This window comes from Pieris rapae, chromosome 14, assembly GCF_905147795.1.
Source record: "Pieris rapae chromosome 14, ilPieRapa1.1, whole genome shotgun sequence".
Taxonomy (NCBI): Eukaryota; Metazoa; Arthropoda; class Insecta; order Lepidoptera; family Pieridae; genus Pieris; species Pieris rapae.
In genome coordinates this window covers 1553824-1570344 of record NC_059522.1, presented here as the reverse complement: position 1 = coordinate 1570344, position 16521 = coordinate 1553824, and the positions used below count along the sequence as shown (strand labels likewise).

General features: G+C 34.0%; 3 protein-coding genes across 3 annotated transcripts in view; 1 reads left to right on the top strand and 2 right to left on the bottom strand.

Moving 5' to 3' along the window:
* The first annotated feature begins 178 nt into the window (after positions 1 to 178).
* On the top strand, positions 179 to 7465 carry LOC111001136. Its single transcript, XM_022270858.2, has 6 exons — positions 179 to 272; positions 1413 to 1554; positions 3341 to 4072; positions 5183 to 5449; positions 6360 to 6623; positions 6917 to 7465. The coding sequence occupies exons 2-6, from the start codon at positions 1453 to 1455 to the stop codon at positions 7127 to 7129; spliced, it is 1578 nt and encodes a 525-aa protein (XP_022126550.1). The 5' UTR covers positions 179 to 272; positions 1413 to 1452; the 3' UTR covers positions 7130 to 7465.
* On the bottom strand, positions 2058 to 2819 carry LOC111001138 (uncharacterized oxidoreductase SSP0419-like). The gene has a single exon (XM_022270860.2). The coding sequence runs from the start codon at positions 2807 to 2809 to the stop codon at positions 2063 to 2065; it is 747 nt and encodes a 248-aa protein (XP_022126552.2). The 5' UTR covers positions 2810 to 2819; the 3' UTR covers positions 2058 to 2062.
* Positions 7466 to 11027: 3562 nt separating the features above from the next.
* Positions 11028 to 16521, bottom strand: part of LOC111001140 (proline dehydrogenase 1, mitochondrial) — a 33300-nt gene continuing 27806 nt past the window's right edge. Inside the window, exons 11-12 of the mRNA XM_022270863.2 lie at positions 15753 to 15915; positions 11028 to 15056 (exon numbers count right to left, since the gene is read on the bottom strand). Coding sequence (XP_022126555.1) covers positions 14851 to 15056; positions 15753 to 15915 — 369 coding nt within the window. The 3' untranslated portion in view covers positions 11028 to 14850. The remainder of the gene's footprint in view (positions 15057 to 15752; positions 15916 to 16521) is intronic.

The window sequence follows — 16521 nt, the reverse complement described above, 5'->3', positions numbered from 1 at the left end:
GAACCGCTATGATAACACGTATATTCGTATTCGTGGATAAAACCCGAAAAATTACCAATTCCAAAAAAGCATAACCGATATTTGGCTTGACAATTTTTTTTCTATAATCTCCGAATACAGTAAATTATGGTCACCTCACCCGACGCTTCATCTTTAGTAATCCCAGTATTTTCCCAACCCCCGTGTTGTTATGTAGTGGGTATTTTTAAACATATCAAATAGATACACATATCCAGGGATCTGATTAATTCCTTTCCATTTACACATCCATGGTAAGCATTGTGTATTGTGTCCTTTTTGTATCGTTATGGCAGCGTTTGCATTGATTAATATGTTTCAGTGAAGAATTAATTACCGCGTCACATTACAATTGTTAATAATTAATAAAAACGCCTTATTACGTAAATAAAACCTTAATGATGACTGACTTATTCGGGTAGTAAAAAAGCTTTCTTCAATTGTGTTTTGATTTTCACTGGTGTAATGAAAGGCGTTCCACGCGTCGATAAAGGTACAATGCAACAGATCGCGTCCCGACCTTGGCCTTGAGCTGTGGCTAGAATCTAGACCCAAGAAGTTTTCTACCTTAATATAATATACAGTCATTTTTTATTATACACGATCTATTTATTTACAAATATTTTAGTTAAGGTCTTACGAATATATAAATATTTGAAATTGGCTTAGTTCGTAATAAAATGTAAAAAGAAACGAAAGGCTCTCTGCTTATCTGTCAAGTTATCTGTTATAAATTCACTTATATATTAGAGAAAGAAGTGATTTTTAATGTATGCAAAAATAGATACAATTTATTTTATATAGGTAGATGTTCTTAATACAAAAAAAGAGTAACTCGAAAGTATTCACAAATGCAATAAAAACAGAACATTGTGTCGTATGATTTCTTTTCTATATTTGCATTACAACAAGGCACTTAATGGATTTAAAAAAAAGGCTAAATGGACCCAAATCTAATCGCATCAACTCTTTGATACTCCAAAGCCTATAAAGTAGAAGTCCCGTATTCTTCGACATAACATTGTAAAGGAACACTGAAGCAAACTTAATATTTGGCCTTAAAGACAATGACATCTACGAAATACCTCATTTAATTATAAAACAGTATAGTAAATTTATATACTACAGACAGCATTATGTTATTTTACGCTCGCCATTATTAACAGTAGTACTCCCGTCATAAAACACATATTGGAATTGTTTGAAAGATTACGAGGTATTTTGTTGACATAATCAAGCAGGTGCCTCAAAATACGGGCTTCATCCACTAAATATATAAATAATCCCCTCTAGTAAAATGAATAGAATTCTGGGGCGTTGGGTTACGCACGGTAGCTGTCAGATTATATTAAGGTTTTTTTATAGCCCCAATCAATGGAAAGGTTTTGTTTTAGCCCCAATCAATGGAAATGAGCAGTTGATGTATATGGACGCATGGGCAGCCTACCGGACCTGACGGAGCGTTCGCGGCCCAGCGTCCGCCCAGCCGCACGGACCATCTCAGACCCCAATAGACATAGAACCGTTATACCACAGGTAACATACCATTGACGTACACGGTGCAGCTTCATAGACAGATTAAAAATCGTACGCTTAACCTCCAGACTAATATAGTGAATATTGTTAAAATGGGTATTAAGATTTTGAGTTTCATTACCGGACGTCAAGGCAGAACACAAAATATTATCCGTATCACAGAGACGTCCGTTGTTCCACAACTGAGCGTTTATAAACGCAGTTTGACCCGCACACCACCACTATGTAGAACCAGATGCACACAGAAGGAACCAATTTGACTTAGCGTCCTTCGAGAAAACAGCATACCAGTTCTTAAAAGGCAAGAACGAATTTGCGAGCCTTCTGGCAATGTTTTGGCGTGCGCCTCGTAATACATAATAATTAACAATAAATAAATTTATTGACAATTAAATGAATTTAAACTCGTTCAAACAGTTTATATTAAATATAAACGCTCTTATAGCAAACAACTTGGCAATCTGTAGATATGATATACCTTTATTAAGAAAAGAAGTCACCAATAAAATTAACTTTTAACCAATAGATAACCATTATCAACAGTATAATTCGATCCAGTAATACCATTTGCTTTATCACTAGCTAAGAATAAAACGACATCTCCTATCTCCTCTGCTGTACTGTATCGCTGAAGTACAGTTGGAAATGTTGGCCTCTTATACTCTGGATTAGAATCAGGTTTAATATCAGTTTCCACTGGTCCCGGACTTACAGCATTCACTCTTACGCCATACTTTCCCAGTTCTAATGCTGCTCCTTGTGTAAAATAGTCTAATGAAGCCTTTAACATTCCATAAACGGTGTACTGATAAGCATAAAGCTGTCTCCCTGATACACTTGATATGTTAATTATATTTCCTTTAGTAGCAATTATGTGTGGCGTGACGGAATTAGTCATCTTAATCACTGCGCGTAGATTTATTTGAGCTACTTGATCAAATGCTTTTATGAAGGTATCATCTACAAGACTGCTCAGTTGTACTATTCCAGCGTTATTGACTAAAATGTCTATCTTGCCGTGTTTTTCAATTGTTTTTTTAACAATTTCTTCGACATCACGATCATTAGTGAGATCGGCTCGGATTACAAGTGGAGATTGATGGACTTTACACTCCTCGGCTACTTTTTCCAGTCTTTCTCTATTTCTTCCGGTTATGACTACGTCAGCACCTTCTCTTGAAAAGGCGATTGCTATGGCAGCTCCAATACCTGCACTGGATCCGGTAACAATTACAACTTTGGATTTAAAAGACATTTTGTGAGCGTTTGAATGGGTTTTAAATACATTACATTTTATCGATTACCTTGCTACCTACTTTAACAAATATTTATAGTCTAAGAACCAAAAATAATTATTTAAATAATTTTTATATGTATTTAATATGTATGTATAAATTCTCTACTCATTACTATCATATACTACCTAATAAAAGACGACGATAAATTATTAAGTATTCTTGCAAACAAACTTATTATTTGTAAATATAAAGTTTCAGGTGTGAAAGAAATGGTTTTAAGATATTTTATGTGTCAACCGTTTGCCTAGTCGTTAACACTTATCAGTTTTAATATATTCATGTTATTTAATAAAAACCCGTTTCGTTATATGTCGACACAAAACCAGCTGGTATAACATTTGCATATATTAAGACCAAAGAAAACAATTAGTCTTGTATGTGTCATTAGTAAAACATTGTATTAAAATTGGCTTAAAATCAGTTACTAATAATATAAACTATTTTCAATTTAAATCTCCATAATTAACACATTCAAAATTCTTTTTCAGATTCCTGTTAGCACAATTTACAAGAAGGAATGGCCATGGCGGAAAACAAAGGCCCCTATCAAATTGCCACCTGTGCCTGTAAACCGACGAAGAGAGTCAGTTGCATCATCCCTCGGCGCCGCATCAGTCCGGCGCCTTATTACACGGCAGCCTCAAAAACTCCCCAAACCTGTTATTACACGGTTCACTCTTCTCTGTATAGCAAGTGGCCTCTCATCCACAGCACTTCTCCCTTTCACGGCATATGCAGGGGCAGAAGCTGGAGCCATGCCTTTAGCTATAATGCACACCATCGCAGCCATTGTATCACCTTTCTCACCCATCATCCTACAAAAGACAGGAACAAGAATGGTCATTAATTTAAGCTACATTTTGATATGCGTTCTCTTAGCCGCTCATACGATTGATACGCCTCTGTCAATTCTTCTCTTTCTATATAGTATTTGTGGGGCTATGCTCTCTCCAATGGAACTGGCCCTGGCTGCGTCTGCGACGTCTTTTTCACAAGCAGCTGGTGATGAATGTAGGAGGAAAATAGCTCTGAGACGAGCGTTAAGAGCTCTTCGAGCGTCACATGATTTAGGGCTGGTGATGGGATCGCTTATGCTAGGAGGAGCTTTATTAATCTGGCCAGAAGATTTATTACCATTACTGCAGCCTAATGCAATACATAATTATACAACGCCAAGTTGGCCGCCATCGGAGGATGATTTAGTTGAAGAAGATTTTGAGGTGAGTGGCTGCAAGATGTTTTAAAAAAACAGTGGCCTTTTTCTGTTTCATGTCATCAAGCTGATTTTGTCACTATATTTTCCTTGACAAGTCGAACAAATGTTATATCCGCAATTAGGCAGAAAATCTAATCGTAAATCATAACTGCACAGCCGGAGATCGAACCTACGACTCTCAGGCGCATGCTGAAGTTACTAGGCCATAATTATAATAATAATAATAAGTCTTTATTCATTTAAGTTGGTACATCTTTCTTTTCATAGTGTAAGATTTGGGAACCCTTTTAAGTAAATATACCTGTGTTAGGATTCCCAGCTCTTCCATAACAAACTTAATTACTTAAAATAATTTAACCAATTCATTTCCTTTTTATTTTTATTTTATTAAACTTATTAAACACTGATCTTGTTCAAAATAAAATCTAGGCTAAATGTTTCAGGTATACATTATTATTCTTAAAATACAATTTAAGAATCCAGTGTTTCGTGTTATACCTATTATACGCTTTTGTTAGATGGTATACACAGTTTATAAGCCTTCCAGCGTATGTGTGTACTCTATCTAAGTATAATTGAATGAATAGTGGTAGGGCTAATTACAAGGAACTTTAAAAAAAATATAAATTACCTTCTCTGAGTACTAGGCGTAATCTAATAGATTGTGTCACAGTGAGAGAAATATGCGTAAATGAAATAAGTTGTTCAGATCTTCTTGAACTCATACCATTTAATGTTCCTGCCAGGTCTCTACGCTTACATAGAGCTTTTAATTTTCAGACTCCCAGAACCAACATTGGGTTCCGCGAGCCTCTTCACAGGATGTGTTCTTCTTTAGATTCAATGAAAAACATTGACCCTTTTTCGCACTCCACTACTGCTTTGTTTAAGAATAAAATAAAGCAACTCTTAATGTCTTAACTCTATACTATGTGTGTTGTTGTCATGTTTTATTTTTATTTTTTGTATCATATGGTTGTATAAGTGTAACCTGTTGTGGATGCATCCAGTGTGTTTGTATTGTGTTTTATTTTTGACTTTGTTTTTATTATAAGGATGTCACTGTTTGGTTTCCGAATAAATAAATAAATAAATTGTGAAAAATAATTTTCAGGAAATGACATGTGGAGCGTCCGGTTGTCCAGACATCCAATCGCTGGTGGGCACGGCTCTAAGTGCCGATGGTCGCCGCGTTTTGGTGGCTGTTTGGGCAGTTTTGGCGTTAGTTGCCTCAATTTTGGCCCTTTACGGGGCAGCTGCGACACCTTCACCACCTCCAGATGCTCGTTCTTTGCTTAAAGATGCTAGAGGACTTCTAGGCGTTCCCATGGGATTATTTATTGGACTGCAACAGGGTTTTATATATACTTCATATATTAAGGTAAATAGCTGACGGCGATATGCCAGAATTATCTTCGTCCAGACTCCGCTATAATAACAAAATAAAAACGTAATAAAAACACACACGGAATATCACTTCGTTTATTAATCACTCAATTTATAGGACAGAACTGAACTAAATTTGAGCTGCAAATTTTCTTAAACTAAACGATTAACATCTGCAACTTCATGTGATCGAAATGACTGGTCAATTAATTATGAAATATAGTTAAATACACAACACGACTATTATAATGTATTTTACATAGCTCCTTATGATTTATTTTACACAAATTACAAATTTATTTTAATAATGATACTCCACTTTACAAAGTTCGTCAACAGATGGCGCTAATAAGGTGAAAATACAATCACATGTTCATTACTTCAAACTTAAATATAAGTGTCAGAATAACATTATTCTATATATTATCAAATAAAAAAATCACATTGATTTAATTCTAATTGATATTATTTTTAAAAGCTATATGAATAATAAAGCAATAAATTAATTTCCCAAGGTTATTAAAACAGTTAAGCAGTAAATGGCAGGAATAATTACTTGTAATGCAGTTTTACAGGCCATATTGGGATATATTACGACCTAGTATTGTCTTTTGTTAACATAACTTTTACACATTTAAAGAAAAACACTTTTTTAACGGATTGAAGTTATGTATTACTATTATAATTATTTTTGACCACGCACGCTGTAAAGCACGCTAGCACGCGAAACGTCGATTAAATTTAAAATTATGTTCAAATAATTATAATAATAATAATATATAACTTATCCGTTAAAAAAGTGTTTTTCTTTAAATATATTACGACCTAATTAACTACATTATGCATAATTATATAGGAAATGTTCTTTTGTAACTGTAAACGCTGATGCGGTGTCCTGTTTTCAGTGGTACGGCGTATGTGTTGGTGGTTGGAGCGAGGCATGGCGAGCACTTTGTGGCGCTGGAGCGCTGCAAGCGTTAGCCGCTGCCACTCTCAGTATGGCAGCCGCTCGAGGAAGACGTAGCTATTTAGGTGCTGGAGGTGCCGCAGCCCATGCTTCATTATTGCTAGCGTTACTTCGCTGGAGAGCCGCTAAAACTGACCTAGCTCTACCAACAGTTGCAGCCGCTGCATGGGGCGCTTGTTCCGCTTTGTGGGATGTTTTACAGGTATTTCATTTGAATTTTCTCTATTGAAAACAAATGGTGCCAACCTATGATGTAAAAATTTTTTTTAAATTGAAATTGAGGTCGTAGGTTCGATTCCCGGCTGTGCACCAATGGACTTTCTTTCTATGTGCGCATTTCGCATTCGCTGGAACGGTGAAAGAATACATCGTGAGGAAACCGATATGTCTTAGATCCAAAGAGTCGACGGCGTGTGTCACTGGAGGCTGATCAAGATTCAAAATTCTGAGGCCCAGACTGAAAAGAGGTTTTACGCCACTGATTTTTTTTTTCAGGGTGGTATATCAGTAGGAGGCCCTGGGTGGCGTGGACCTTGGTCCCTTACGCTCAGCGCTCGACATGCAGGGCTGGCTCTAGCCTGCGCTGCGCGACAATTTCTCTGTGTGAGGACACAGCTCGCTGTCCTAGCTCTTGCCCTCTTCACAGCCTTGTCGTCTCATGCTATATTGGAACTGCGGATTAGGAGGGAAATCCGTCATCGCTCCTAGCGACGATATGGCCAAGCAAGAGAGAACAATACATTCCATGTTATGGCTTGACAGTGACAAGTTTTGATGTTTGGTGTAATGAACAGTGTTTAGTGTCATATTTTCTCATTTACTTGACAGTGACAGAATCTTTTCTAACTAGATAGCAACAAGAATATGTCATAAATGATCAAGAAGATGGCAATGTTATCTTCTTTAATTCAGATAGTTTGCAATCTATGTCTTCACTATATAATAAGAATATCGCAGAAATGGCCGAAGTTTTTTTACTTAAAATTTTGTAATGATCTTCCATTGTTTTAGTTTAATTAATAAAACGCACGATAATATCAGTCTCTAAATAAAAATACAACGGCACTTATTCATTTTATTTACCGCGCTATACCCAGTTTATGTGTCATCAGGGCTACGGATATTTGGATAACTAAATAAAACATGCATACAAACACGTCAGAATCGATATTGATGTCGTCATTGGATGTTACAGAGGGTGTTTTAGACCACACCAAGCATAAAATCTATTCTGTGATAGAAACTTCGTACATTTCCGCCTTTGCTAAGCGTTTTAATGTATTGACTGTTTTTCACCACTAAATTTTTCTTATGTAATAATTTGCTTTTTCGTATTATATCACTTGAAACGGGAACAAAATCGTAACAGCAAAATCTATTATTTTTCGTAAAAAATAAAAGAAGGTTACGCTATTATATATTACTAAGATACTACGTACATTACATATATAAATATATCAAACTAAAACTACTTTTATTTTATTTTATTCAGCAATTTAAACATTGTTGTTATGTATTTAACAATTGTAAAATAACTAAATGTGCTTAACAGTATTTTACCTAATCAGATTGAAGAGCAAAAGCGTTTTATGATTTCGTATATTACGACGGTAATTTTGACGAATGTCTTTATCGTAATAATTTACTACCTACCACTGTTTTCAAGAAGCTTAATCTATGAATTACAATATAAACTAAAATTATCTTCATGGTTGTTGCTATCTATTTACTATAGAATGTTAAAATAGGTAAACCAGTATTGCTAACTTTGTAGCCTAAATAATTTCCGTAGTATTTAATTCTCGTGTTTTTTATAATAAAATATTTTTCAAAAAATCTGAATACAGTCGTAATAGTGGTTTACGACTTTGTTTCCCGGGGCAAGCGATATAATACGTATAAACATTATGTATGGATTCTTGGTACACGCCTTGTATATAATAGACTATTCCAATTCCCCAATCAGGGTAGACTTTCTAAAGTGCTGTGAATGTTAATTGTTAGTAATAATGGTTGCTTCTTTATATCTTCAGATAGAATTTCATTTCATATGCACATTTTTAACTCGTCTTGCGATTGCAAAATCTACCTTTAATGTATTATAACGAATTTGTATAAGTCTAAGGTACCTATTATCGATTTTTACTCATGAATGAAACGTATCACCTGTGAAATAAATATCATCCGTATCGGAATTGACCTACACACAACTACTGCGTATGTGTCGTTCGACTAACGTAATAATACAAAATACATCAAAACTATCGCGTCTAAAGCTTGCCATAGACAATAGTTAATTATTATTTTCTACTTAAGAAACTTCAAATAATAGGTTTTAGATAGACAAATAATAGGTTTTAAAAACACAGTAATTAAATTTTTAGGACATATAAACAAAAATGAAAATCAAATTCCAAATAATTTTACTAAAGATTTTCTTATATTTTTTAAGCACTATTATTTAAATCAATTCAATTATTCATAAATTATTTTAATTTAGTGAGATAATTCCGCTCAATGTTTGACGTTCAGAGATTTTATAATATTATGTTCCAAGTCGGTTAGCTTCAGTCTCCAGTATCCTCTGTGTTATATCCAGCTGATTTCGATTGTCCTTTTAATAATCAAATCACCACTCACACAAACACTGCCTTATATACTCGACTCGACGATTATCATGATTCTATTTTAAATTGCAACGGTTTTTGTTACGACTCGCGTATCAAAACATAAAATTTATAAAGGCGAATTAATATAAGAGGGTTATCAAAAGCTATAAATACAGCTTATTTGTACGCGATAGTTTAATTTATCAAATAAAATTGTTTACTTTTAATCTTTATAACTTCCAACATAAAATAATATTAAATAGTAAATAATATTAATAGTAAATAATATTTGTGATTAGGTAAGTACATTGTATTTCTTTATATAGTTTTTCTATACAGTGTTTTTTAATCCAGTACGGAGGGAGGACCGTACACTTAAAATATGGTATAATAACTATTTTGTATACTTAGTTATTATATTGTATTTTACAACTGTATTGTATAAAGACTCTTATTATCAGTATCTTTCCAATATTTCTCGTTTGATAAGCATGTGTTAAATGTTTAGATTTATATGGAAAATAAATATTGATTGTTGGTTGTTAATTTTTATTTTATCGTAGATTTTGATAGAAACTCTCCCTCTTGAGTTGGTAGATCATGGCTGAGCGCAGCTAGGAAAAATGTGAACTGTTTCCACCGGTTTCTATTCAACGCCTCTCTTATAATATATCATTATAATCTCTTATAATATAATAATCGCGTATTTGAGGACGATGGTGATTTGGTGAACGTCCACATGATCTTTTGCCTTCTATTTCACCACGATCAGTGTCCATGTTCTCATCGCCTCTGCGTGTTGTATGGCGGGAATATAATTCGTGGTCTGCATAGACAGGCGAGTCCATGTGATGATTCCACAGTATTCTTAGCACTCGCTTCGCACCATATCTCAAAGACGTTAAGCCTTTCTCGAAATATAGATCACGTTTCTGCTCCATACATGAAGATAGGAAATACTAGTTTATATCAGCTACATTCTAGGTGATTGATAAAGTTTGTAAGTATGTATTGGCCATCTATGTGAATAATACAACCTCCTTAGTCGAAGATTTATCCCCGGCCTTGTGACTGTGCGACTCTTATCCCTACGGTCGTAGAATCCCCGGATGGTCACCACTAAACCTTCTGTCTGTCAACGATGAAGGAAAACATCATGAGGAAATCGGCTTACGTAAGACCTTGATTGACAGCGTGTATCACAGAAGCTTGTTTCTTGCTTTTTAAATAAAATTACTACTTACTAGACTCGAGCGTTTTGGTGCAACCAATTTTTCTTTCTTCTCTTTCTGAGATGCTTTAGACCCAAAAAGTCGACGGTATGTGTACAGCACATAAGATTGATCACTTACTTACGTATTACAAATGAACACAGAACATATACGGAAAGAAAGACCTACAAGGTTAAAGCCCCATTAGTAGAATAAAAACACATTTGGTCCTTTACCATTAAGACTCGCATAGTCTTGCAATTGCAAAGTTCTTATTAATTTTATAGTATAGGGGGTGAAACGAGCCTATGGGACGGCCAAAAGGACGCCTATGTGCACCGATTTTAGTCGGTGTGTAACCGGCCTTAGAGGAAGGAGCTATTGCTTTACACAATTGGAGATCGTATCTCCCAGGATAGACCCCCCTACCGGGAGTCGATTCCACAGTTCTAGTGATCTGACTCAAAGTAAATAAATTGTCTTAAAAAGTAAAAACTTATTTTCTGGGACATTTCAGCCTTTAAGTTGGTGCAACTGTTGGTAGGTGTAAATATGATAGGGATATTCTTATAAACCACGAAATGTATTGCCTTAGGAAACTCATAATACATCATATAACGACATGGAAGGTGGGAACTACTTCCATTTATTGTATTTATTATTAGAATTATCGAGAATGATTTCCTTAAACTTAAAGCTATAATTAAAAGCTCCAAGAGAGCACAAGATAGGAACATCAATGAACGTTCTCATTCTTATAAAATGTGTGAAAATAAAACTTCAATATCAACATTAATACAATTTTATTCATATAATACAGCCCCATCTTGTCAACATTATTAAATCTTGAACAATGGCACTACTGGCTTTGACAGTTAAGGACTTGTCTTGACTAGAATATACTTAGTATTAAATTTCGTTTCAATCCGGTTCGAAGGACCAATGTTTTTAAGAATAAATCAAACATCCAGATTTTCATTTATACTATTAAACCTAAGTAACAATCATTACTAATAACAAATAGAAAAAAAAACCTTAAAATTATTACATGCCAGTAGAACCACATCAGTGTCATATCTGTGTAAAAACCATTCAAAAACGCTACCTGGGACTTATAATATACATATGATATATAGTTCAAAATATACGGCAATAAAGTTACGCTTCACTTTTTTGGAATACATTTTAAGATTGATACCGGCCGATTCTGATTTGTCTATAATTTTCAGTTTGTTTTTTTTTTTTATAGAACAGGGGGCAAACGGGCAGGAGGCTCACCTGATGTTCAGTGATACCGCCGCCCATGGACACTCTCAATGCCAGAGGTCCTTTAAGAATTGGCACGCTATTTTCTTGAAGGGCCCTAAGTAATACTTAGAAATGTCTACCAAAAGTATTCCTACAGCAATAAAGACTTGCTTGATTCGTTCTTCGTTCTCTTATATATCGTGGCATTAAGGTAAATGTCATGTAAGGCAAAAAAGGACAGTTTTTTGTAAAACAGTTGTACATTATGTCTACGAATTTTTTTTGAGATGAATTTGTTTTAGCGTCTTTAGCACATAAATAAGATTAGTTTAAGAGATTTTCTCGTGACTTGAATGTCATTTCTGCGTCTGTTTTATTGATTGAAGCAAGTCGACTTGCTGTCTACCAATTAGAAATAATGAAGTTGAATATGAGCAGTCTCTTTAAAGAAGTGTTGTGTCCCAAACTTTTTTGGTAAAAAAACTGATTTTCTTGGCACCACCTTAGAAAATACAAAAATCAAAAATTCTTATGACTCCAGCTATTTAACATACATAATTCTTCAAATTAATCATTGAATTGTTTCCTTAATTAACTTAAATGATAAAAAAGAAATCACATGTTGACGAAATAATAATAAAATAATATTTACATTACACAAATTTTCAAAATATTTTTATCCGAATTACCGCGGGGTGCGGGTCCCACGCGGGCCCCACCTTGGGAAACACTGCTTTAAAGCATTTAGATTGGCGATCACAGTCCGATATCAGCAGGTATACATGATATTTTAACAATTAGCTGTTCATATGTCGCTTTTATAAAGAAACCACGATTTATAGATTATGGAAAACTAACAAAATTCATTATTAATCTTAAGTGATAATGTGATCGCGTGACCAAAATCTATAATTCCCAAACATCGGCTTCAGAATACACTATTGAAGTACGAAACGAATAATGTCGCTGGACTGTGATTGGTCTAGAGATGACGTAGACCAATCATAATCAAGGAATGCGATTTTCATTTGTTTCGAAGAGTGAAGATTTACAAACAAAACACAATCGGCCTCGCAAACGTCACGCGTAACTATTGTTGCCGTAAAATACATCAATAATAATGAACATTATTGTCTGCCTACATAGTTTAACATCTATACCACCTCAAGTCATAGTCTTAACAAGCATGGACTAAGCTACGACACACCTTAAAACAAGCGCCAGGCCGTGACTTCAGTTAATTGACAAAAAACACTGTCAGAAATGTATTAAGTTTTTTTTTTATAGCAGAAGCTCTTAACATTAGGTCAGAATCGTAGTTCCCTTTTTAAATAGTACATTGTCAGATATGATTATCCATTTGATAGTTGACAGCTTAGTCAACTTAGTAAAACTATCGCAAATAAATGTTTAAGGGGTTTCTACAGACTTTGCGACAGACGCAGCCCAACCTTAATCGTATTTGTATGTATTTCGTAATGGAGACAATTTTGTGTTACGATAGCAATATGCCTATCGCAAAGTGTTTTCTCTAAGGGCACACGTTCAAAGAGCTCACAAATGATGTAACCACGGCCTGTTAAAAACCGAATGTTTTGCCTACATCTTGTAAACTTTAACAATAACTAGATTTATTATAATTTAAACATTGACAATGTTCTATGGGTGTTCTGACACATTAAGAGATCCTTATTCTGGAATTAGGTCACTGTAGCCTTGACGTAAATACTTTTTATGTGTCAAACAGTACACATTATTGCCAACAAAAAGGAAATAAAAACAAAAAAATATACAACATTTGTCTTTATTAATTGTCTATTCATAAAATCTAAATTAGCATCACAACGTATCGCAAACAGCTTAAATTAAAAACAAAATTGGAATTAAACTAAAATTTATGTATACTATTTACCGGTCACTTTATGAAGATAAAATAAATTAATAAAACTAAATACATACATTACGATTATTTGCGTTATCGGCCTATTTTTTATAATAGGAACTTATTCTTCGGTACTGCATAAAAGGGGTTTAAACTCGCCAGTGCTCATACTGAATTTAGGCATAGTGTTCCAGTATTAAATTGTCTATAGTTATGATGCAGATAACGAAAACTATTCATAGACAAATAATACCATACTTGACTACACCTTCAGTTCGAGAATAAACTTTTGTTGCGCCTAAGCCAAATTTGTATGCAAATAATGCAACAAAAACTTACGAACATAAATTAATTGTGTAACGGTTTAACGGGTTTTTTGTTAATGTGAAAATCTTCTATCTGTCACAAAAGTACGGTCACAGATGAGAAACTTTGTTCCCATCTAGTAACAACTTCGTAGCACAGATAATAATTTTAGTTTACGTTACATTCTAGGGTGCAGTACCGAAATTATACCTAACAGTCGGGCTTTAAAAAATTGAGCATTTTATTGCCCGACATAACAGTAAAGTAACAATAGCACAAAACACATTCTAGCTTACATGAATAAATTAAGACTTAGAACACGGAAATGCACTCATTAAGTCCCGTATGATACTTGGCGCCATTTTGTTTATAGCCCGCCATCTTGTTGATATAATACTAGTTATTAATCTCATTGTAATTTTAAGATCTTTATTTCATTATAATACAGACATCCCAGGAGTTTTTATTAAGAAATTGCTGTTATAAAATTCACTAAGATTTCTTTATTACGTATTTTATGTTGGCAATACACAAATCAATATCGAAAATAACTAAATAAATTCCAAAATAAAAAATCAAAATATACATAACAATACTACAATTTAAAAATTAAATAAATTAAAAAATACGTGTACAATAAATTGAAAATGAAAATTGTGATAGTTCAGTTTAATTAAAAATATCTACAATGTTGCATAAATGCAACAGATCGACAGCACACAAAATATTTTTTGTATAAAAAAGTTGAATTAATACATTCGCGTAATACTAGCTCAATTTGAAGAAAAATCGGCAATAATATGTACATAAAAACAATTCCAAAAAGATTCCACTAGCTTTCCACATTCCCTGGAGCAATTCCTAAAGCCCCGTACACATGAGACTATATCTCAATTCCTAAAACGTGTGGACGAAGCTCAATCTACGAATGCAGTTCTGAATATTCAAAAGACCATCAGAACTTAAACCAATAGAAAAGGCAAACTGTCAAACTGACGTTCTCTAAACTATGACGTTGACACTTTAGTAGTTGTTGCCAATCTTACACCGGTTTTGACACCTGTCAGTCTATAGCTAACTTCTATTGGCTTAACCCCTGTCATTTACGACTGTAGATGGCTGTAAACGAAAGCGAAAGCGGTAAAATTGAAACTCCTAGAGATCAGGCTTGGCCTACACGGGCGTGTAATTACCGACAGGTTTGTAGAAGGCCTTGCCGGTGAGGATCCGACGGCAAATTTCCTTGAGCAAGAGACCCTTCTCCTTCTTGATTTTAACGAGGAAGCCGCGGTTCTCGTTCGCACGTCGCGATAGATATGGCAACACCTCCAGCACTGGGCCGTACGGGACGTACTTGTAGGCCGAGTAGCCGGCTTGACCTGGAATTAATTCGTTGGTATTATTAATCCTATGAAACGGACATTTTTTTTTAATTTGATGATATCAAAGACAATTCAGTCTTACTATATTGTTATTAAGAATTGTCTATGTTCAGTACAGAGTAAATACTGATTGACAGAAACGGATGGATAGGATGTGCTTGTCATAATAAGTTAATTAGTTTGATTTAAGAAAAGATGTTAGTATTATTTATGTTACTTCAATATTCTTATGAGAAAAATTATATCCTTCATTTACATAACTTAAATTATGAAGTCTCACTCCATCGCAGATCAAATAACATAAACTAATTGTAACTAAAGGCTATATTTATTTATCTCAAATAAACAAAATCAACAAATGGAACTCACAGTTAATGTAAATTTGAAATTATTAATACATCAATATAACATATCAGTAGATGGCATTACACTGAAAGAAATCCTATCACTATAAAAAGCGATTCATAAAGCGTGTTTGAAATTGTCTATGGTTTATTTTAGATCTTACTATTTATATTATTAATTTTTAATTATTATATTTTTTTTTGTTTATTTGGTTTTCGTTTCTTTAGTTTTTTCCTTTGCTTAAGTACTTATATGTGTGAGTTAAATTTGTGATGTCATATTTCCTTGTATTTTTTAGGCATACATATTGTTTAATGTATATATAAATAAATAAAAGGCTCTACTCACCAAGTGGGAAGGTGATGTGGTCGCACATGCCCAGAAGTTGTCCAAAGCACACGACCTTCTCATCAGGCTGGATATTGTAGTCCCTCATCAGTTGGATGGCGTATCGGATTGTGTCTTCGTTGTGGGAGGCCACCATTATACCCAGATTTTGTTGGCGGTCACCCTTGATCGGAATAAGTTTTCAAATTACATTATATTGAATCAAATTTAAATTATTTTTTATGTATATACAAAAAATCAAATTCGATATTCCTATGAATTCCATATCTGATATGTTGTCTATTGTTTAAACCCTAAATCAAAACTATTAATATTGTTAAAAAAATGTTTTAATTTTATTAAAATTTCCTCATTTCCTATTTTAACAGTAACTTAATGCAAATAGAAAACTAAACTAAAACAAAATATAAACTAAAAAACTAACTAAAATTTTATAACTAATTACAAATAATGCAATTCTTATGAATTCAGCCAGTGTGCAACTAAATACATCTGTCTCACACGCAATAATATTCAGGGTGCGCAAGAGACGGGTAAATGGTGATTCTCTGAGTAAATTCGTACGCGTTCGAGGCACTGCCAACAATTGAGTTCACTTACAGTGTGGTTATTTGGCATACGCAGACCCAAGTTATATAACTTAATTTGTTACTGAAATAATTTATTCCCGATTCCTCCACTTCCGGGAAAATTTATGGAAATTTGAAAAACGTTTAAGGGCCTGTTTCACAATGTATGGATAAAGTGCCAAATAGCTATGCAACACATA